Genomic DNA, 24,829 nt, shown 5'->3' with positions numbered 1-24,829 from the left:
GTCTGGGAAAGTCTTTGTACAAAAGTCACAAAACATAATCTACTTTACACACTACCACTATCTTACACTTCTGTATCTTACTTCGTAACACTGCACTAAGTAATATACAGTACAAATATACACTGCACTCACCCACACAGTCAGTACTTTGCAATGGAATGATACTCGGGGAAGCAGGGGGGGCAATGAAGCACGTGGCACAAGTAGCTCTGCCAGGTGGTCAACTTGCGCTGCCATGGCTGCCTTTCCGTTGTGGCGCAGATGTGGCAGCGTATCTGTGCACTCCTGATGCCTCTAGTCAGACTTTGGCCTTCACGTGGTGACAGTAACTTTTCTAGGTAGTGCTGTGCAGCCCAGTCTTTCCCAGCAAGCCTGGCGGGTGCATCTTGCATAGCACTTGTATGCCCCCGTGGCATTAACGACTGCAGACCGTATTCCTGTAGGAATTCATACACTAAGCAGTGTACGAACTTATGCAACGTGATCATCTTTCCAGATTTCTGGCAATAGCATTGATGCGCATTCAGCACGTACATGTTCACCAAGTGGAAAAAGAGTTTCTTATACCACTTGACAGAACGACAAATGCACTCCACACTACCAATCTGCATGTCACTTTTATCAACCAAGTGCAAATTTCGATTGTAATCCATGAATGCATTTGGCTTACAAATACACTCGCCTGTCGCACGGTCTCGTTTCCCGGTGTCGACGAGAGCACCTGATGCACAGTTGATAGCATGTGCACATCACGCTTGTCTCGCCAACGCAGGGCAAGGAGATCCTTGATACACTGCAACAAAACTGTGCCTCTCTAGTGCACGTCACCAAACTTTGGCATGCCACATCTGTTATTCCGTATGGTGCCACATGAACCAATCCCATGGGAAAGCATATGAATTGCCAATTCAGGAGAGGTGTACCAATTATCTGTGTAGAGGATGTGCCCTCTGCCTACATAATTCTCCATCATTTGCATCACTACTCTACCAGAAATCCCAAGACGATCATTATGTGGAATATTGGTCATTGCACCTGTGTAAATAATCACGTCAAGGACAACGCCAGTATCACAATAACACAGTAAAACGATCTTTATACCAAAACGATGCCATTTTTTTGGATTGTACTGCCTGAACGAGTACGGCCACGGAACAACATCAGCGACTCGTCAATTGCGAGCTTTTGGAAAGCCCCCCCAAAAGTGTTGGAATTTGCCTTTGAGGTTTTCCAAACCCGTCCTGATCTTATGTAAATTATCTGTTGGGCCTAAGATTGTGTTGTCACTGAAATGGAGGAACCTGAGGATGTTCTGGTACGTGTTCCGTGCCATGTACTTTCTGAATACATCAACCCGTGCTAACACTTCAGTGGTCCAGTGGTTGACTAGTGCATGTTTTTTTTCACTAAGGCATCAACATTGTCAATGCCATAAACACATACTGGTGGGCACCATCATGTCAGTCCAGTGTCGTGTCCTATAGGCCTCCTCACGTGCAAGGTCAGCTATCGTCTGTGAAAAGAATTGGTTCATGTCGTCATAAATGTGTGTCTTGAGGTCCAGGTTGAAGAATGAAAGAAAATAGCTCATTATCGAGCTCATCGCTGTCGGTCCAGTCATGTCCCTGACTCCAGAGTTTGTCTCGTCAAAGTTAAACGTCCTGGGTCAAAAAGCCATAATCTCTTTCCACCTCTAGGCGGCATGTGAAGGGGAGAGTTGCAAAGTTCTCTACTACCTCTCAAGCTGTGAGGCAGTCTTGCACACTATCCGTGCTTGCTGCTGCACAAACTTGACCTCTGATTCCGAGGAGGTCTCCAGGGCATGATGTGGTGTGAGGGGGCGCGGGAGGTGCTGGGCAGTGGTGAGGGGGCACAGGAGGTGCTGGGCGGTGGTGAAGGGGCACGGGAGGTGCTGGACAGTGGTGTGGGGGCACAAGAAGTGATGCGAAGTGGTGATGGGGCACAAGAGGTGCTTGGCAATGATGAGGTGGCACGAGAGGCGGTGCGCAGTGATGCAGTGGTGCCCGTGATGGTGGTGAGTGGTGAGGTGGCCGGGGAGGTGGTGGTGGGTGGAGGAGTAGCACGGGCGGTGGTGGGGGGCGGTGAAGTGGCCTGTGAAGTGGTAAGAAATGGTAAGGTGGTGTGGGGTGGTGAGGTGGTGCGTGCAGTGGCAGGATGTGGTAGCAAGGTGGTGCGAGCTGAGTGCACCTGCATTCCAGCCTTCCCTTTCTCCCCTTCCTCTCCCTCAGTGAAGAGCCACTTCACCGCCATCCATGTGGTGGAGCTGTACGACAAGGTGGTGGTGGCTTCTCCTCACTCTCTGAGGAGATGTTGCTGTCGTCCTCCTTGGTAGTAGGAGAGTGATACCACTCATCACCACTCTCGTCACCACTCCCCACCACACTCTTCATCTCCAGGTCAGAGGTCCTCGTCACTCTCCTTCCCATGAGGAAACAGCTTCCCCCTGATCTTGGGCTGGTGAGTAGCCTATGGGGCCGGAGAGAGGCGGAACTCGGACGTCCACTCATCACGAAGTGCGGGGTGTACTGGTGTGTGGGGTGTATGGGAGTGTAAGGCAGATCAGTCTCAAGACATTCAGGACGTTCGTTCACTTCCCAAAAATTTTCGGCGTGTTTTTATAGGCTGGCTCAAACGACGCCTGCGGCCATTTATCAGCTAAGCGTCATTCGACACCGGTGGCCACGGCGGGGTTAATGTTTAATGCCTTGACTGCTTTTTAGGTTTTAGTTTAGTCTTATCATTGTGTCTATTTCATTTTATTTTTGGTCATAATCATTGAAATCCGGCAGCATTTAACTGTACCTGCTGCACGGCCAGGAAAATTTCTTTCATCCATCCATCAATCAAACCTGTTGTTATCACCAAAACAGTCTCATCTTTTGTGTTTCTAAAGCCTTTGAATTTATCTTAAATATAATGATTCTGGAGAATCTTTCCATACGTAAACTTTTCTCTGATCATTGATATGGATTCAGTCAGGGATGCCCAACTGGTGATTTTTAATGAACGAATTTATTTATTTATTTATTTATGTGCATTTGTTTTTGACTCTTGTTCATACTCATTTTGGAATTTCTGTGTAGCATTTACTATTGCACTAGACATTTACAAGTACATACATAACGTTTTTGTACTGAAGGGGTTCAGGTGTACATAAGACTGACTGCATATACTTTTATCTTCACTACAGTTATACGACGCTGCACAGTGAAAGTAGAGTGAATAATGTAGAAAGAAAATCAAAGCCATGACAATTATTAGTAAATGTTGTAACAGACTTCGTAAAATATATTAAGTATGGATGAATATCGCCACACCCTCTCATTGAACATACCGTACAGTAGTAGTAGTAGTAGTAGTAGTAGTAGTAGTAGTAGTAATAGCAGTAGTAGTTGTAGTAGTAGTAGTAGTAGTAGTAGTAGTAGTTGTAGTAGTAGTAGTAGTAGTAGTAATAGCAGTAGTAGTTGTACAGTAGTAGTAGTAGTAGTAGTAGTAATAGTAATAGCAGTAGTAGTAGTAGTAGTAGTAGTAGTAGTAGTAGTAGTAGTAGTAATAGTAATAGCAGTAGTAGTAGTAGTAGTAGTAATAGCAGTAGTAGTAGTAGTAGTAGTAGTAGTAGTAGTAGTAGTAGTAGTAGTAGCTGCAACCCGAGGCTCATTGGAACGTGAAGCCAGGGACTGCAGGCTGAAGTTACCCTTGTCCTGCAGACCCCCATCCTCCTTTTAGAGGATAGTGCGTGAGTTAAGGGAGTTTTGTATAGCCAGGCAGTGGATCCACCTGGTCATATCGGGGCCACCACGTGAAGGGGTCCCTTTCCAGCACCGGACTTACCGTAAACTAAAAAAAAATAATAATATGGTGGTTTCGTTCTCTAATAAGTCGGGTTAAATTTACTTTGCCTCAGTCAGGTCAGGCTCGTTAGGTGGAATCTGAGTGGGTTAAATCTTTATGCTTTGGTGATTAGTGGATTTATTCTACCTCCATGAATCTCCTTTCTGACTTTGTTATAAAATTCCCACGTTAGTTTTCTATACCTCGTGGTATTTTTTCTCAAGTATTCCCGCCAGTTTTGGCTGGACAGTTTCGTGGGCGGAGGAGAGCCTTGCTTCTTTGCTATCCCTGTTTTATTCTAGTAGTTTAGTCACTCTCTTGTAGGAGCTGCCTAACATGAGCCAACTGGCCTACTGCAGTTATCTTCTTTTGATCATATTTTCTCATGTATAAAGCGAGAAGAGATATTCCGGCCAGACCCACCCTGCAAGACTTATTGTAAGAGTTAACTAGTGAGGGTTATTTTTAAACTTTTTTTTTTACCATGTGACCTTCAGTAGTATCGTAATAAGATTACTCCAGTCTGATTATGAAAAGCAGATGGGATAGAAAATATCTTGTCAGTTCTGTGGCTGGTATGCTTATGCGGTTAGGAAGCTTTCCAACATGTCTTTCTTACTTTATTTATCGCCATTTTAGTCCAGGGGTAGTAGGCTGTATTAGGATGCGTCCAGACTGCGAACGGGCAGACGGTTGCGAGCGAGAGCGGGTTGAGGCAGGAGGTTTTAAACTATAGTAACTCACCACAGTAACTCATACACGTGGCCGACGTAGCAGCAGCCGCAGGCAGGCACTACTGCAAACCCGCGTGGGTTCAAGACAGGAAAAGCTGACAGAGAACTTTTGTCGTTTGAACCCATGTGGGCAGGATGGATGAAGAGCAGCTAAATATTGAGGTTTCACTAACACCATGTGTATGGGAGACATACCAAAAATGCAGTGACACAGCATTAATTTCACAGAAGAGAATGAGGACTGGGGGGGAGGGAAATGTGTCCACTCAGTTCGTTTTGATATATATACATAATTACACTCATGTGGTGGTAGTCATTTTATGGACGAATAACAATTACAACGCAAATCAGAATTTACTCTAAAGTTACTGTGAGAGACTGTGAAGATATTAGGCTGAAAATTGCATCAATAAATTAAAATGACTACTGTAGAGCTCCACTTATGGGTATTTAAACAATAGTTACGTGGTTTTCCCAAGGTACTGAACCTTCATATGAACAGAAGTACTCTGCAAATGTCTCTCACACTTTTTCCATTACTGTATAACTTTTATCTCTTGAGTTGGAAAACCACTTATTACCAGGATATTCTTTCACACCACCAACGGAACTAGCTGTTGCACCCTGTTCCTTCTTCAGTAATCATGTACTGTAGGATGCATGCAGATTTGATGATCGGTACTACTGCACTATATGAAAAAAGTGTCTAGGTTTTATTCATTATTCTCAATTTTGTTGTAAATCCAAAAACAAATTCATATTCATCCAGCCTTCTAGATTGGCGGTAATTAAACACCTTTTTGCTGGTTTCCACCCTGTCTAGGGTAAGATGTGTCTTTCAGGAGACAATTTGTTCCCCATCACACTGTTTTCCAGCAGCTGTGACTTTCTTAGGAACGCCACCTTTCTTCATCTTTTAGCGCCAGGGATCGTGCCGCCTGCAGTTGTCGAGGGAGACCTGATGACGTTGCCGTGGCAACACCCGCCTACTTGCCTCTAGTGCAGACATTCAAATGCTCCAGCCCCCACCCTCTCCTTTCTCCCTCGTCCCCGCCTGCCCGTTGGCAGTCAGGACGCACCCTTATGATCAAATACTTAAGACTTTTATAACTGTTTCCACAGATTCTGAGTACACTCCATGGTGACATGGACGACGAGACCTTCAAAACCGTGACTACTGCTACTAATGAATGTTCTGAGCTCTTCAAGTCCAATTTTAATATGGAAAACTTCCCCTCAACGCTGGCTAGTAAGTTGGTTCACTCTCTCTCTCTCTCTCGTTGGACCACCTAACGTGGAGTTTTTTTCTCGTTTTTTCAACTTATGTCCAGTACTTGAGTGGTAGAGGAAGAAAATAGTATGACCACATCCCTCTCTCTCTCTCTCTCTCTCTCTCTCTCTCTCTCTCAGCAGGAATAAAACCAGTAAAGTGCTTGAGCACTTGACGAGCAAGCAAGCGCCGTTTTATCACAATATCCCTTTAATATGAAGTAATAGGGGGAATCACCCGTAATTAATTGTTAGAGCTGATGCCAAAAAACACTGTTACGATGGAAAATCTTTGAAGATTTTATTTTGTTATTGAGGTGTTCACCGATAAGAGCCGAACACTCCACTGGAAAACTCGAGACCCCAAGGGGTTCCTGCACGTTAATGGGTGAGTTTTAGTCGACAACAACATTTATTGTATGAATGTATATCATGCAGAAAGAATTTTAACTCTACTTCACTTAGAGGTAAAGTTATTAGCTTCTTCTTAGCGTGACGGTCGGGTCAGGCCAGGTGGGGCCGGACCGCTGGTTTCCAAGCTTAACTGAGAGTAAACATTGCTCGCTCATTTCGCTAGCTCGCTCGTTTCGTTCGCTAGGTCGTAAAAACAAAATCCATCGTTGAGGAAAAAGGGTTGATTAAGCCTTTTAGATCTATTCTGATGACACGTTTTCACATCATTGTTAATCCATCCTCAGATATTCCGATGACGAGTTTATGCGTTATTTTAAGTTACCCTTGTAAACTATTCACCATAAATCGCGTTTATGTGTCATAACAGAGACTTGGGCATGATGTCGCAGAATGCTGGCTCTGTGTGCGGTGGGCAGTAGTTTTGTAGTTTTGCATTGTTTTAAACCAGCTTTATGTCTTTATTATGTCTGTTTTTTTTGTTTTTTTTTCTCAATATTTTTCTATGGCAAGGTATAAAGTTTTTGGTTTTCACCTAACTTCAACTCGTCATTTTGACTTTTTTTCTTTGCCTTCCTTCTTTGAACTTGCTACGATAAAGTACAACTATTCAGCTTCAAAATAACAGCACAACCAGCATCCTATCATAAAAACTGTGTTTACACTGACCGATCAGTGAAAAAGATTGCGAAGTGAATATGCGGCCGAGACTCATAAGAAATTGTGCATCTTTTTCCTTTTCCGTTACCGCCTAATAAAGTGCAGAAATAACCACAAACTATGCATCATTGGGAAGGCAATACATTGTAGTTTTGCAAGGTTTCCATCAGATTTAAGTATTTTTTTTTTTTTTTTTTTGGCCGAATATTTTTCAGTTACAAAGTAGAAAATTTTTTGTTTTTTGCCTAACATCATCTAGCCATTTTGGCTTTCTGTTTCCTTGTTCTCCTTTTTTGAACATACAGCAGTAAAGCACACCTACCCAGGTTTAAAATGAAACCAAAGTCAACATTCTATCATGAAAAGTTTATTTACACAGAGCGATTAAAAAAAAAAAAGTATTGCACCGCAAAGATGTGTGAGTGACTGACTCTAGCACTGTCATAATCTGCCTCGTGCGGTTAATACTAACGATCGCTGTCTGCACAAACTCTCATTCAGGGTTGTCCAAACATTGCACTTCTATTTTTCGGCTGCTTCCGGGATGATTCAGTCAGCGTTACCATGCAGTGTTTATCCAGTGCAGTTTTCTACTTCCCATTATGCCTTTGGTGATTTATATTACCGTTTCTTTTTTTTTTACGTTCATTTTTTGTATCGCTGTTACCAATTTCACAGAAAAACTAAAGTTTCTGTTTCCCACACCAGGAGACAGAGCCGTCCCCACAACACACGAGGATTATGATACACATCTTGATCATTTTGTATATCCCCAGGACAAAAAATATAATTCTTTGCTATTTATTATTATTATTATTATTATTATTATTACTGTTACTGGTACTACTACGAGTACTACTACTACTGCTACTACGGCCACTGCTACAACTTTTACTACTACTACTACTACTAATACTTTTTTTTTTTTTCAAGATCACCTTCATCTATTTGGGAGTTATATTGTGAAGATGAACATCAACCTTCATGACACAGTTCACCATTTGGAACTGTAATGTGGAGGTTAACACTTACCCTCATATTACAATCCGTTGGTCTCAAGCGCGTCAACCATCTAATACTACCATACCTCTATTACTTTAAATACATTAATATCAGTGTTAATATAGACATTAAGCTATTGGTGTCGCTGGTCTATGTGACTCTCGACAACAGTAGCTTTGTAATTCGTACCTGCCAGAGAGACAGGCCTGAGGGCTGATGATCTTGTGCCCCTGAGGCATAGCACTGCAGACCTCACGAGGGAGAATGACAGTTCACATCTCATCCAGGCCATAACAGAACCCTGGGGTTGACGCTTCTTCTCAGAAAGAACTTCTGCCAGTCTCATGTAGATTTTCACCGCCTCTGGACCCATTCCACCTGATGCTGTGAACACAAGGGGAGTGAATCCACCGTGGTCCACATGTTGGATCCTTTCTTGAAGTTTCTGTGTGTGTGTGTGTGTGTGTGTGTGTGTGTGTGTGTGTGTGTGTGTTTGTTCATTCGTTTTGTGTGCAACCTCAATTACATGCTGCCATAGGATCAAATATCCTAATGTCGAAGAACACCCTCTGCCCAAGTATCCCGAAACTTCGAGCACTGACGTCCACTCTTGCATCATTAAACGTATTTGCTGTTCTGTGGATAAAGTGCTCACTGTATAGGGGTAACAGAGCTGGCTCTATGGTGACTTCACGGCATATTTCATGCAGCGTTTTTACAGTGAAGTCACATACTTCAACATGTCGAATGCAAACAGAACCTCCCGTCTTACAAACCATTGCATGGATTGCATCAAAATCAGTGCCACAGGCACTGTGTTGAAGCAGGTTCTCTATTGGCCACTCATATCTCAAGGCTATGGCGTCAACAAATTCTTGTTTGTTGAAGTGGAAGCCTTTTGCCCTGAGAGACAGGATTGTCAGCCAGTTCGATGCCCCAACCTCCTGTGCCATTTCAACTCTTCTGCATCGGTCTGGTGTTAGATGTTCAGGTATGTGCTGCAGCTGGTCCTTTTGTCTTGCTTCTCGCCCTTTGCTTATCTGTGTCTTTATATCTTTCTGCCTTTGGTGGTCGACCTTACTCGTCTCAGCCTGGGTGCAGATCTTCTGTGACATGGAATCGGTGAGCCTAAGTGAATTTCTATGCTCGTAACTTGCCATGGCTGCTACTACTGTTCTTATTACTGATCTCCACTTATTAACATGTGTGGAGATCTTTGTATCTGACAGTATTTTCTTTATCTTTAATGTAATAATAATAATGATAATAATAATAATAATAATATAATAATAATAATAATAAAAATAAATATTATTATTATTATTATTATTAGTAGTAGTAGTAGTTGTAGTAGTAGTATCATTATTATTATTCCTTCACTTTTCGTCCTGATTTTCATCATACTTTTGAGGATGTACTGCACCAAGACACTATTCTAATGAACCAGTTTGAATGACCTTGACCTATTTTTCAAGGTCACCAATCGAGAAATGTCCAAAAATCACGATTTTTCAACTTCAGTTTACTCCAAAACTTCTCTAAATACATGAACATAGAAGGAAGTCCCATGATATCATTTTCCAGATTTTTGTATGGTAAGATTTTTGGAAGTCGATCATGCGTAACATTACGATATTTCGTCCACCCCACTTTTCGACACTTTTCAATTGCTCTTCCATACAGGAAAAACCACAGCAAAAGTGAGGCACCTCTTTGTCCTACAAGTTTTGTCTAGCCCAGGACCAGATCTATGTACTTTTTGATGGCAGTTTGATTTTTAAAAGTTTTTTTTATTACAAAAAAACATAAGTTGTGCCTGTAAGAAAAAGCCTTATTGCTGGAGATCAAAATGTGATCGCTCATTAACCCGCGCCGTCCCGAGGACATACTTCCACATCCTCACGTTTTGTCACAGCTAATCCCGAGGACGTACTTCAACGTCCTGCAATTGCAAGGTTCATAATTTCCACAATTTTCAATTTTCGCGAGTCATTTTTGGTACGTATACACGGGACACCTTCCTCAACAAGATGCCAGGCAGAGACAATGCCTTACCCAGCATGACCTCCTCCCCCCCCCCTGCATGCCCTTTTCTCAGCAATTCACCTGTTATCAGTGACCTGGCCAGTATAAGCATGTCATGCCACGGTACGAAATTCAGGGCCAGAGTGATTCCCCAATCAATGACAATGTGGAGGACAAACTTTACATAGCATTAGAGGAAGAAACAGTTAGAAATGATGATCAGGTAATGTGGCAAAAAAAGGTCAGGTATTAGTGAGTGAAACAATGCTTATAATGCCTTTATTACTGCTTGAAAACCAATATACTCTTGTACTACATATAAATTCGTAACAGTAAATAAATAAATACCGTTTATGAGTGGTGTGAAATAGTTATCCTCCCATAGAACTCGTTTTCTTTGGTGCCAGCCTGATAGAAAACCCAGTAAGGTAAGGAGGCTCTCCTACCTGTAATGAGTATTTTAAACCTCAGGTGAGCGATTTCTCTATGAATTTTCGATGTTTCTCACCAAAAGCGAAAGTTTTAGCAAAAAAAAAAAAAGGTCGAAAAATGGTCGGGATTGGGGGGTACCAGTGGTCAAAAAGTGGTCGGGACGGGGCGGGTTAAATATAGTAAAAGTTTTTCAATCGTGATGGGACCAAGTTTTTTCAAATCAGCGAATGTTTTGCGATTTTTGTGCCAATTTTGGTGCGATTTGAATGTGTAGTTTCGGCTGCCCAAAATACACACACACACACACACACACACACACGGCTAGTGCTATAGTATATTAGATTAATCTCCACCTATTACCATAGGTGAAGAGCTTCGTTTCCGTCATTATTGTTATTATTATTATTATTAGTAGTAGTAGTAGTAGTAATAGTCGTAGTAGTAGTAGTAGTAGTAGTAGTGGTAGTAGTAGTAGTACTACTACTACTACTACAACTACTACTATTAACAACAACAACAGCAACTCCACATTCTGTGGAGTTCTTATTGATATTGTAGATGTTATTATTATTTTTCAGAAGATCTACAAGCCTGCCATTCCAAGACCGTTCAAGAGAAACTTGAAATTTTCAGGAATGTTGTGTCTTGTTTGCAGGCTTCTTTTGGCACAAATTTTTTTTCCTTGCACTAGCGCCGTGCAAACGCCTTTAATGTTTTTTTTTTTTGCCCTCATTGCACAACAAAAGCTATTGAATCTATTGCTCTGCAAGTGTTCCAGTATGTAGTCGTCCACATATACTAGTGCACCTGGGTGCTGATACTGAGATTCAGCAAATACTTTTTGAGATATTGAGGAAAATCAAAATGGCCACCCGCGTGCCTGAAAGTGTTAAAGCGGAAAGTATTTGGAGGAATTTTGACCAAACTAGGTGGATGTGAAGTGGGTTATGAGTGAACATGATTTTCATTGTATGAATGACCTTGACCTTGATCTCAAGGTCACATGTCAGTCATACCAAAAGTCCCTTAATATTAGGTCTACAGCAGTGCTTCTCAAACTATCTTATGTGGCGGACCGGCAGTTTTTTTTTTTTTTTTTCAATGTGCAAGCGAAGCAAGCCAATCCAAGGGCAGTCATCATTGACGTAACAAGTCTTCCCAGTGTGCCATTGACCAGTACCATATTTGTGCCATATAATTAATTGTTTACGATCCGAGACATTCGTAGTAATATTCACTTATACAGGAAAAATATAATGAATAGATAATAAAAGTAAATTGACATTTTTTTTTTAATTGATTTTGTAAACAAGTAATTCAATATTACAATATAAATAAAACAATTATTAACAAATCAAACTAGCAAAGCCTTATGAACAAATATAAGCATGTGTATGAGTAATAAAACGAAAAATTATAATGAATAAAGTAGCTTGAAAATTATATATTTTTCTTATTTCAAACCCCAATGAATAAATGTTAAAATACAAATTTGAAAGGAATAGGTAACATTAAATTTAAATGAATGATTATTCTATTAACACAATACACAGGCAATGCAAAACCTTAACCTTTACTAATGTGAAGGGTGAGCCTGCTTCTTATTTATCAACTTATCCAATCGTGGTTCAATTGAGGACAATGCCACTCGCAATGGAGAATGAATATCCATACAATTCCTGTATTTTGTCTTAATGACACTCATTGTTGAGAAGCCAGTCTCGCAGAGGTAGGTTGAAGGAAAAGGGAGAAGAGTTTTCAGGGCAATTTCACTAAGCTCAGGATATTCTGCTTTCACTTTTATCCAAAAGGAAGCAAGTGATGCTGAAGTTTCGAAACTTGTCTTCAATCCTTCGTCAGCAGCCAGCTCCAACAATTTATCCTCCATAGTGACACAGGTCGAAGTCATCTCTCAGTGGCATAAACGGATTTCGGATCCATCCAGTCCCTTTCCGTGGATCTTCTTCTGCTGGAAAGTAATGCTGAAAATGATCTGCCAAATTAATCAAGTGTTCTTTGATGACATTTCTTAGAGATGCAACATTAAGGTCTTCGCCTGCATCGGCGATGACTGTTGCCAGTTGGTGAAACATGTCATAACAATCTCTTGACACTCGATTCTTCCATGCTTCTAGCTTTCGTTTTTGCCCATCGATCTTGTCTGCCATCGTAAAACACGATGCCATCCTTCCTTGCATGGAGATGTTGAGACCATTAAAGATGGCAAAGATATCAGCCAAATAAGCCAGCTTGGCTAGCCAATCCACATCTCGGAACAATTGTGACCAATTTGGTTTTTTGTCCTGAAGAAACAAGACAAGTTCGTTTCGTAGCTCAAATACTCCTGACAGAACTTTTCCCCTCGATAACCAACGTACATCGGCATGCAATAGGAGCTGTTTATGATCAGCTCCCATATCATCACATAATGCTGTGAATAGTCTCGAATTTAAAGCATTTGCTTTTACATGGTTCACAATTTTTACAACCTCACTGAGCACACTATTTAGTTCTGTTGACATTTTTTTTGTTGCAAGACTTTCTCGGTGAAGGAAGCAGTGTGTTGACTTACATTCTGGGGCAAGTGCCTTGATCTGCGTAACCACACCTGAATGCCGTCCTATCATTGCGGCAGCACCATCAGTACATACGCCTACACAAAACTTGAAATCCAACCCACATTTGTTAACAATATAGTCGCTCACAGTCTTGAACACTTCAGAACTAGTTGTTTTTGTTGGTAGTGAAGCAGAGAAAAAAAACTCTTCTTTCAAATCGCCCTCATGTTCACAGCGCACCTACACCATCAGAACTGCCTGATTAGCAACGTCTGTACATTCATCAAGCTACAAAGAAAAGTACTTCGCTAATTTAATCCGTCCTATGAGCTGATCTTCCATATCGTGTGCCAGATCGTAAATCGTCGAGCTATAGTGTCATTTGAAAGTGGAACCTGAGCCACTTCCCTTGCTGCTGGCTCACCCAACATTTGTGCAAACATCTTTAATACAGCCTATCACTAGCGTCTCACCAATTGTGTATGGCTTTTTAGCTTTAGCAACTCGAAGTGCTACTTTATAAGAAGCCCGCAAAGCACTAGTATTTGTGTGTGACACTTCAAAGATTTGTTTCTGACGGCCTTTTAAATCAACATGCTTTCTTTCAAAGAACTCTTTCGACTTCGAACTCATTTCTTTATGTTTTGTATTTAAATGCCTTTTGAGGTTTGACGGCTTCATTGAGTCGTTAGCCAACACATCTCCACAAATAACACACTGCGGTTTAGGCACTCCCCCTTCATTCGTGGCTACAAAACCGAATTGAATGTATGAGGAGTTATATTTCCGAGTAAAGCCAGTACGAATTCTTTTTGCCGGCAACACTTCGGTTTCAATTACATCGCTGTCATCTGCTTCAGAATTATTTGTGTGTTCAGCAACCGGATGTTTTGGTCTGATAAACATGTCCATTGGGCCTCGCTTTGCCATCTGTAAATTTGGGATAAAAATAATGAATATAAATTCCATAACCCGGGTATATACTTAATTTATGATATTAGGATGAAAGCCGAATAAATGCAGTGGGAATGCTTTTATTGAGAAATATTTATTTAATTGTTTAATTATTTATTTGTTTTAATTAATTTTATGTGGAGAAATACAAATGATACTAAAGCAAATACCTCATAAATAGTGTGAACCAGCCTTTAAAATTATTAGTACTTACTATTTCTGATCAGTGGGTTGGGACGTGGTCCCAAATGACAAACACACAGATGCTCTCTGTTCCACTTCTTGATGGTAAGTTAACTAACTGACTGCTCCACACGTGTGGATCAAGGTTGCCAGATGTGTGATATGTTTCATGGCTGCCACTCATAGTAAAAAATCGGCCAAATCTTTTAATTGGATGCATACGTTTAATGTTTCCAAAATTAAATAACTACCATACTGTATTCTCATTCCAATTATTATTATTATTATTTTTTTTTTTGGGGGGGGTCTCATGCGTATTCAGTTCACTGTTTTGCTGTTCATTATATCGCATTCGTTAGTTGGATAGCAATGACTTTTAACATGAGTGAGTAAATGAACAATGTAGCCATAATAATACAAATCTCCGCGTACCGGCAGACGATGGCTCGCGTACCGTCACCGGTACGCGTACCACACTTTGAGTAGCACTGGTCTACAGTGATAAGCAAAGTATTTTCGTGTGGAATGTGGAGCTCAGTTAATATTGCTCCGGCAATTTCAGAATTCCTAAGTTCTTGTTGTTGTTATTGGTTATTATTATTATTATTTATTTTTATTATTATTATTTATTATTATTATTATTATTATTATTATTATTAAGAATTCCACATTCTATAGAGTTCTTATTGATATTGTAGATTTTTTTTTTTTGGGGGGGAGGGGAAGATCAAGAAGGCTGCCACTCCAAGACCGTTCGAGATAGAGACGACATTTTCAGGAGTGGTGCATCTTGGCTGCAAGCTTTTTTTGGTACTGTACTTTTTTTTAGCACTAGCTCCATACTAGCGCCCTCTATGTTAGCTTTTCAACTCTTGCCCTTCTGCACAACAAGAACTACTGAATCGATTGCTTTGCAAATACTTCAGCATGTAGTCGTCAACATATATAGTCCACATGGGTACTGATATTGAGATCTAACAAATATTTTTTGAGATATAAGTGCAGTATCGCAAAGTATTTTTCTGATTTTTACCAAACTCGGTGGAAATGTAATGGGTCATGAGTGAACACGATCAGCACAGTAGAAATAACCTTGACCTTAATCTCAAGGTTACATGTAAAAATCCTTAAAAAATTTTGAGTCATACCAAAACTCCGGTCTACAGTACAATGATAAAACTTTTTTAATCTGGACTGTGGATTTCTTTGAATATTGCTTCAACAGCTTTAGACTTTTAGTTATTATTATAATAATTATCAGCATTATTCTTATTGTTATTATTATTATTATTATTATTATTATTATTATCATCGTTACGTCCCCATCCCACACTGCCGAAGTCTTCAACAGCAGTAGTACAGAACAGGAAGGACGTTGCCCAGTTAGTTCTTCTTCCTATGGTTAACATTTCGGTGTACAGAACACAGGATCAGCTGAGGCAAAAATAAACACTGGCGTCTCAAAGTTCGATGTCTATATTTTCCAAATAATTCCACTTAATGCTTTCCAACTTCACTTCACTATTCTTACAAGCACTGGAGCTGTATAGTCAGCCAAAAAAGTCGTGTCTTCGTTCCGAACCCCGTAAATATTCGAACAGATAAGTGGAAGCAGCAGGGATAGCTTCACAAGTCTGGCAACTGTGTCAGACCAGACGGTGGTGGAGGTGAGTGGATTGGGGGTGGAGGTGGGGTAGTTGAGGGTGTGTGTGTGCTGTCATGTTTTATATACCATGCATTACCGAAGGGTGGAAGCTGCTGGGAATGACATACTGGCTAATAGGGTTATAATCAATTTTTATCAATAATATGTCGCTTAATGTCTGCTTATGCATTATCATGAGTGTACATGTAATCAAAATACACTGCAGTTTCATATACATGGGCTGTCATGTCTAATTCATCTTTGATATTTGGAATACCTCAGAGGACGGAATGACTGTGGAATACTTTTCATAACGAGTGTTTGGAATTTAATGGAACGTCATGATTGTGATAATATACAACAACATTGATTAGTGACAACATGAATCTCCCCTCTAATTTTTCTGTCGGCCAATATAGATAACTGAATGACTGTGAAGCTACGACTATATTCTGGTGGGTGTATATCTGGGTGTGATCGCCGTGCGAAACACCTGTGGCCAGGTTTCCCTTACCCCTTTACCAAAACATTAACCACTTGTGGAAACAAATGCTTTTCTCGTTATTACTGTGAAGGCACCGCACGCCTTTGTGCCATACCACACATGGTAACGGTATGTCATATATCCTGTCATGTTCAGAAGGTAAACCTACAGTAACAAATCTGCGGTCTGTCCTTTATTCCCATGTTATGTGGCTAGCTGATGCCCGGCGGAGAGAGCGTGGCAGGAAGGTGGGGAGGGGGGGGTAGAACCTCGTCATTTCTGCTAACGCTTGTTTAGCTGCATGTTATAGGCATTATTTCAGGTTAACAATGCATTTCACTACTTACAGGTATTAAATCAGGTATAACATCACATTTAGCGCCTTTACTGTGCGGTGTATTGCTAGACAGCACTGCCAATAAAAATTACAGATTACACTCAACAATAATTACAGCACACACACACACACACACACACACACACACACACACACACACACACACCACTTCCCCACCTCCACCCCCAATTCACTCACCCCTACCAGCGTCTGGTCTGACACAGTTACCAGACTTGTGAAGCTATCCCTGCTGCTTCCACTTATCTGTTCGAATATTTACGGGGTTCGGAACAAAGACACGACTTTTTTTGGCTGACTATACAAACTTTACTAACTGCAATTACACTTAATGCATGACAGCACTTCACTATTTTCACGAGTACCGATGATACATGAAGTTCAATAACACTTCACTGTTTTCACAAGTACCGAAAATGTACAAACTTCACTGCACTGACACTGCACTACACTGAACTGAAAATCGACCAAACTTGCTCTAGTCTCTTCTCCATCCTTATATAAGCTTTCATTGTTCTAGAGACTTCTACATTTTTCCACATCTGGTGTATTCCTGAAAGATACCACAGTTACCAACTCGAAGACAACAAAAACATGCAAGAGTTTTCTTACATTACATAACACTGTAAATTATTTATTATACTAACTTAATTCCAATAACATAATTTTACACATAATCACATAAATAATCATTATTGAGAAAATGAGCATAAAAATACATGCATAACTTATGAAACAACTACGCTCACAAACAGCAGGCATACTGCCAACTCTGACTCATACCGAAACCTACGGTACGGGAAACGTTGAGAAACATTTTGGTTACCTAATTGGCAAATCTCGCTTCTTAACACTACCCACTCCCTAGTTCTTTGTTGTCCTGACAAAACTACACAGTACTGTATATACAAGCATAAACCTTAATCCTAATGGAACATCTAATTATACACAAAATAATCCTTCAACTTATCAGGCCTTCTTCTGTTCCGCTTCTGACAACGTCCTTGTTCCTCCACAATGTTCATTCCTCTTGGAAGGTTTTGGTCCTCTTCGTGATTCACATCTTCTCTTGGAAAACCGTCACCATCCTCTCGCACTTCAGCTCCGTGGTCCTCCTGAACATCCTCGGCTACAGGAGAGCACAATTCCCCGGAGACATCCCAGCTGCACTGTCCTGGCCCATGGTACTGCCAAAGATGATTCACATGTACCACCATTGGGCGAGACTTCCTGCCTCCACGAGTCCAATACATTACGTCTGATAGGTGGTCCAACACAGTGTAAGGCCCATCCCACGGGCTCTGCAGCTTCGGTGACTGTCCCTTCTTTCGCTGCGGATTGTATAACCAAACTTGGTCAGCAACCTTGGAGCTCACCTCACTTGCCTTGGCATCATACTTGCACTTCATCACCTCTCCTGAAAACTTGAAGGCTCCTCACACTTGATGATGTACCTCAGCCAGCCTTTCCTGAAGATGCTTTGCATAGCTGGAGGTGTCTGTAGGCAGCTCTTCGCCAGGTGGTCTTCCCATTAACAAGTCAATGGGTAAACGTAACTCGTGGCCCAATATCAGTTTTGCAGGGGTGTAGCCGATAGACTCATAAGATGCAGACCGATATGCTCATAGGATGCAGACCAATATGCCATCAACAGTGCAGGTAATTTCTGGTCCCATTTGTTTTGTCCCTCTATGCAGTACTTGGCCAGTTCTTGTCCCAGGGTCCAGTTGAATTTCTCCATCATCCCATCTGACTTAGGGGGTCGCTGTGGTCTTCTTGATCCCCAGCAACTTGTAGCACTCATGGAACGCAAGAAACTCGAAGTTTCTACCCTGTCCTGAATGTAGATTTTGTGGCATCCCAAAATGACAGAAAAACTGGTCAACCAACACCTGAGCAACAGTCGCAGCCTCTTGATCGGAGATGGCATAGGCTTCTGGCCACTTTGTGAAGTAGTCCATAGCGACACATATATACTGATTTCCTCTTCCAGTGAGTGGCCGATGTCCAGCAATGTCCACCACAACTCTTTACATCGGTGCAACCACTTGGTACAGCTGGAGAGGGGTGCAACCAAGTTTCTTGGGTCGTTTCTTGGCACAACACACATCACAGGTCCAACACCACTCTTCAACATCCTGACACATGCCAATCCAGTAGAACATCTGTTGCAGCTGGCTTAGGGTTTTCTTCACTCCTAGGTGCCCACTAGTGATCTGGTTATGAGACTCATCCAAGATCTTAGATCTCATCTTCTTCAGAACCACTAGTTGCCAATACTTGCTGAGCCCATTGGGTGTCTCCCACTGATGCTCCAGTAGTCTGTTATTCAAATGAAGAAGGTCCCACTGACTCCAGTAGCTCTTGGTCACAGGGCATAACCTGGAAATTTCTTCCCAAGTTGGTTGCACTATACTCCACTGCAGCCACTCTAGCACTGATTGTAAATCTGCATCCTCCATCTGCATCCTCTTTAGGTCTTCTGCATCTGACGCTGGCCCTGTCACAACCGTACGGCGGCATTTCTTGCCAAGATTCCCATTCCTACAGCACTCCTTGCCATCTGTTCCTCCGTCTTCTCGCACACTATTCATCAAGGTTCTCCTGCATTTCTTCATGGATGGGGCTTCTTTGGAAATATTGGCTGGCTGTAGCCTCTCATCACCAGCCTTCACTAATTTACCCTCATCCTTCTGAACAGGACACTCATAGCTGAAGTGTATCCCACCTCACCACATGTCCATCACCCGTTTGTTGCAATCTGAGATTTCTTTGCACGTTTCTGTTTTTGCTCCTTCTTCCATTTGTTACAATCCACCTTCTTGTGTCCTGGCATCCCGCAGAACCAGCAACCTCCACTGATCTTCTCTTGTTCTCTCTTCCACTTCTTGCAATCCACTTTCCGATGTCCTGGCGTTTCACAGTACCAGCACCTTCCTTCAAAATTTTCCACTTCCCATACCTGCACCTTTCTTGCCTTGAATCCTGCACTGCGACCTGTCTGAAAAGTGAATGTACTGTACTTGACATAGGACTCAAATTCTAGAGCCCTGGCTAGTGCTTCTTGCATGTTTCTTGGTTGTGCCTGCTTCACTTGCACTTTCAACTCTGCATTGTCAAGAGCATTGATGAACTGGTCCCTCAGAAGAATAACCAACAGGTTATGTGCAGCTCCAGGGTAAGCCTTATATGCCATATTCACCAGGTCATGAGCAAGCTGCTGTAGGGATTCTTTTCGAGCCCGTACACGGCTCCAGAATCTTGCTCTGTAAACCTCAGTTTGGTACATGGTTCCATATCTGTGCTCCAGCACTTCTGCTAGGGACTGATAACTCTTCCACTCCATCACTGATATCTGGCCCAGAATTTCCACTGTGGCACCCTTAAGGCTAGTAGCAAGCTGCACTGCCCTCTGCCTATCATCCCAACCATTCTGATCTGCAAGTAACTCAAACTGTGCACGGTAAGCTTCCCAAGATACTATACCATCAAATTCCTGAGGTTTCTTTTTAATTGGACCCACATTATAGCCATGCATTTCACTAGTTTTGGGCCTAAAAACAAGGGCATCATAATTAATTCTGCATTCTGATTATTCAACCCTGTAATGCTGCCTTTAGATGCCTGGGATCCATCAAGATTCACCATACACTATCCATTCCTTTCATATGCTCCCTGTACACTAACCCAAGGCTCAGCAGTGCAAGATTACTCTACAGCCTCATTTTTTTCACTGATTATCTTCACATTGTCCACTACATGCTTCAACTGGTTTTCTACAGGCTGTCTGCACTCCATCACTATTCCTTCACTAATCTTCAGCTGGTTGTCCACATGCTGTTTGCACTCCATCACTATTTCCTCACTAATTGACTTCAACTTGTCGTCTACATGCTGTTTGCACTCAGTCACTTTATTGCTTACCTCATACTTCTGCTGCCATGGCTCAGCGTATACCTCCTCCTTCAATTGTTCCTGTTCTTCCTTCATTTCCGTCATGAAAGCATCCAGCTGTCCTTGCATCCTCACTTGTAATTCCCTCTGTTGCTCCTTTAATGCCTCTTGAAGTTGTTCATATTGTTTGTTTTGTTCTTCATGTTGTACCCCTAGTTATTAACTCTGTGCTTGCAGTTGTTCTCTCATTTCCTTCTGTTCTTCATTCTGTGCCTGTAATTGTACTTTGATTTCGTTCCTGAAATCATTTTTTTCTTCACTTTGGGCCCGTTATTGTGCTTGGAGTTCTTTCTGTCCTTCATTCTGTACCTATAATTGGGCAATTTGGGCTTGCAATTGTTCTTTGAGTTCTATTTCTGTGCCTGTAGTAGCTTCACAATTGTCACCAGGGACATTTCCTCCTCCTGCCCAGCTCGAGACCTTGTCTGCACACCTCCTGCTTCCATGTCGAAAGTTAGTCACTACACTGCTAAATAATCCTACTCCTGACACCAGCGTTATGTCCCCACCCCACACTGCCACAGACTCCAACAGCAGTAGCACAGCACAGGAAGGACGTTGCCCAGTGAGTTGTTCTGCCTATGGTTAGCCTTTCAGTGTCCAGCACACAAGATCAGCTTAGGCGAAAATAAACACTGGCTTCTTAAAGTTCACTGTCTTTATTTTCCAAATAATTCCACTTAATGCTTTCCAACTTCACTATTCTCACAAACACTGGAGCTGTACAAACTTTACTAACTGCAGTTTCACTTCATGCTTGACAACACTTCACTCTTTTCACAAGTACCAATGATATACGAACGTCAATAACACTTCACTGCCAACACTTCACTGTTTTCACAAGTACTGAAAATATACAAACTTCACTGCACTGACACTGCACTATATTCAAACTGAACTGAAAACCGACCAAAGTTGCTCTAGTCTCTTCTCCATCCGTATATAAGCTTTCATTCTTCTAGAAACTTCTACATTTTTCCACAGTTCTGGTGTATTCCAGAGAGCAAGCACAGTTACCAACTCAGAGACAACCAAAACATGCCAGAGTTTTCTTACATTACATAACACTGCAAATTATTTACCATACAAACTTAATTCCAATTACATAATTTAACACTCATGTAAATAAAACATTAAAGAGAAAAAGAGCATAAAAAATAATGCATAACTTACGAAACAACTATGCTCACAAATAGCAGGCAAACTGGCAACTCTAACTCGTACCGAAATCTACGGTAGGCTACAGGAAACGTCAAGAAATGTCTTAGCTGCATAACTTGCAAATCTTGCTTCTTAACATTATAATAATAATAATAATTATTATTATTATTAACTAATATTCTGTCACTTTTTGTCTTCGATTTGCATCATACTTGTTGAGTAGGTACAGCATATTGACCCTATTACACTGTCCCAGTTTCAGTGACCCTGACTTCCCTTCCAAGGTAAGAAGTCCAAAAATGTACAAAAAAAAAAATCAACCTCAGTTTACTCTAAAACAATTATATTTGCATGAACATGAAAGGAAATCCCGCGATAGAATTATTTTCCAAACATTTGTATGGGAAAAATTTAAAGGTCACTTATGCATGACATGACGATAGTTTGGACACCCTACCTTTTAAAATTTTTCCATTATCCTTCCAAACACGAAAAAAAATGAAAAATCATACTATAAATGAGACACTCTTTGGCACAAGAAATTTTGTCTAGTTCTGGATAAGATATGTATACTTTTGGGTGGCAGTTTGACCATCATTTTTTGAGCTATTTCAAAAAATTAAGTTCAGTAATATACTCATACGTGATCAGTAACTGTCTCTGGCAGTTAAAGTCTTCTAGCTGATCTAAAATCACGATTCTTCAACTTCAGTTTCCTCCATGATTATGGAAGGACATCCCGTGATATAATTTTATTTTGCAAATCTTTTGTGGTGAAAATCTGAATGTTATTCATGCGCTGCATAAAGATATTTCGGATATCCCAATTCTCAGTTGCTTTTCCACAGAGAAAAAAACAATGCATAAATGAGGAAGTTCTTGGGCCTATAAATTTTGTCTGGTCCTAGACCAGTTTTGTATTCTTTTTGATGGCAGTTTGACCAACTGTTTTTCAGTTGTTCCAAAGAAGTATTCTCACAGGTGGAGATCAGCAACAGTTTCTTACAGTTACAGTCTTCTAATTATTATTATTATTATTATTATTATTTCTTTTTTTATTAATTATTGCCTTGCTCATTGTTGTAAGGACAATAATAATAATAATACTTAGAAGACCTCCCTTTCTTTGGTGGAAGCAGCCTAGGTATATAGATAGGTAGATAGATAGATTAATATTATTATTATTATTATTATTATTACTATTACTATTATTATTATTATTATTATTATTATTATTATTATTATTATTATCATTGTTATGCCGTCACTTTTCGTCTCAGATTTACATAATGTTTAATGAATGTGCAACACCATTAACTTATTACACTAGCCTATTAACAGTGACCTTGACCTACATGTTAAGGTCAAAGATCCAGAAATGTACAAAAATCATGAATTTTCAACCTCAGTTACCTCCAAAACTATTACTGATATATGAACATAGATGGAAATTCCGTGACGAAATTATTGTCCAAAGGTTTTTATGAAAAATTTCTGATGGTCATTCATGCATGACATTATGATATTACGGCCCACCCCCTTTTTTCCACAGTTTTCAATTGCTCTTCCATACAGGAATATCCAAGACATAAATGAGGCACATCAGGGGCCTAGAAATTTTCTCTGGTTCTGAACCAGGTCTGCACACTTTTTGGTGGCAGTTTGGCCAACGAATTTTGAGAAACTACAAAAAACATAAGATCAGCAATATTATCCTCGGTGAAGATCAGTAACTGTCTGACGGTTAAAGCTTTCAAGTTATTATTATTATTTTTTAAATTATTTTTTGTGGTAGGTAGGAGGCGCTTACCATCCACTCACTGGATGCAGTGCTGCTCTCGGGTGGCTGCCCTTTCCTCACTTCCTTCCATCTTTCCTTCCTTCCTCTTCTGTCTTTCTTTCCTTCATTCGTTGCTCTTCCTTATGTCTACTTGTGACTCTGCACTGAATGACAAGCCAAATGGTTTCCCATACACCAGGAAACCATTTACTATGCTGAGTAGTAAACAAACAACCAAACTACCGTGCCTGGTGGTTTAGTGGGTAATTAAGGCGCTCGAATCGGACCAAGCCAGTGCAGGGGGAGGCGGTGGCTCAATCGGTAGAGACGTGGCCTGCAGTCCTACAGGACCCAGGTTCAAATCCCCACTGGGGCAGGGAACAGTTTAAGGATTTGAATTAAATAAAAACAGACTTTACTGATCTACCAGAAGACCCGCCGACATGTCGTAAAAATACCCCCGCTAAGACCAATACACCAGTCCTGTATGAGACAGCCCTAGCATGTATTCAATATGGACGGTGGGTGTTAGCGCCGAAGTGGTGACATGTAGAGGTGTATGGTATGTAGGAGGATTACTGGGCCTTGAGAGCAGGCTTTGAAGCCTATGCCCAGAGTCGGACACACACACAAAAAAAAAAAAGGAAAAAACATTATATCCAAGGGGGGGTTGGGGTTTATTGCTCACGTAATGTCTCTCAGGGATGAGTGAGGCTGGTCAATCTCATCTAAAATGTCAGGACTAACTTGCCTAACCCCGGGCTCCCACGCTTCTCTTGGGGCAACACAGCATTAGATGATGAAGATGATGATGTATTAGTAGTAGTAGTAGTAGCAGTAGTATCATTATTATTACTATTAATACCCGCCTTTACAAGGTGGAGCGATAACGTTTTTCCTCGCCTCTGTGTGTGTGTGTGTGTGTGTGTGTGTGTGTGTGTGTGTGTGTGTGTGTGTGTGTGTGTGTGTGTTTCCATTATAGGCTAACTCATGAACGGCTTGAGCTATCAGCATGAAATATTCAGGGTATCAAGATATGGCCAAAACTTGGACATGACCAACAGCATATTCTGGTGAGCGGTTAGCATTTGGCTCCCGAATGCTTTTCTTTTATTATTTACTATTATTATTATTATTATTATTATTATTATTATTAGGCCAATTTTCGTCTCGGATTTCCTTCATACTCATTGAGAATGTACAGCATCATGATGCTTTTACACTGGCCCAAATTCAGTGACTTTGGCCTACTTTTCAAGGTCACAGGTTAAAAAATGTCCGAAAATTTTATGTTTTCAACCCCAATTTACTCTACAAGTATTATATGTACATGAATATGGATGACTGTCTCGTGATGGTATTATTTTTTT

General features: G+C 41.0%; 1 protein-coding gene across 1 annotated transcript in view; it reads left to right on the top strand.

Moving 5' to 3' along the window:
• Window positions 1-24,829, top strand: part of LOC145395409 (uncharacterized) — a 74,501-nt gene that overhangs the window by 26,204 nt on the left and 23,468 nt on the right. Inside the window, exon 4 of the mRNA XM_080269013.1 lies at window positions 5,709-5,835. Coding sequence (XP_080125139.1) covers window positions 5,709-5,835 — 127 coding nt within the window. The remainder of the gene's footprint in view (window positions 1-5,708; window positions 5,836-24,829) is intronic.

Source organism: Coenobita brevimanus, chromosome 31, assembly GCF_032717465.1.
Source record: "Coenobita brevimanus isolate Jiangsu-jjx chromosome 31, ASM3271746v2, whole genome shotgun sequence".
NCBI classification, from domain to species: domain Eukaryota; kingdom Metazoa; phylum Arthropoda; class Malacostraca; order Decapoda; family Coenobitidae; genus Coenobita; species Coenobita brevimanus.
Note: the sequence above shows the minus strand (reverse complement) of the source record. Positions and strands in the feature narration are given on the sequence as shown.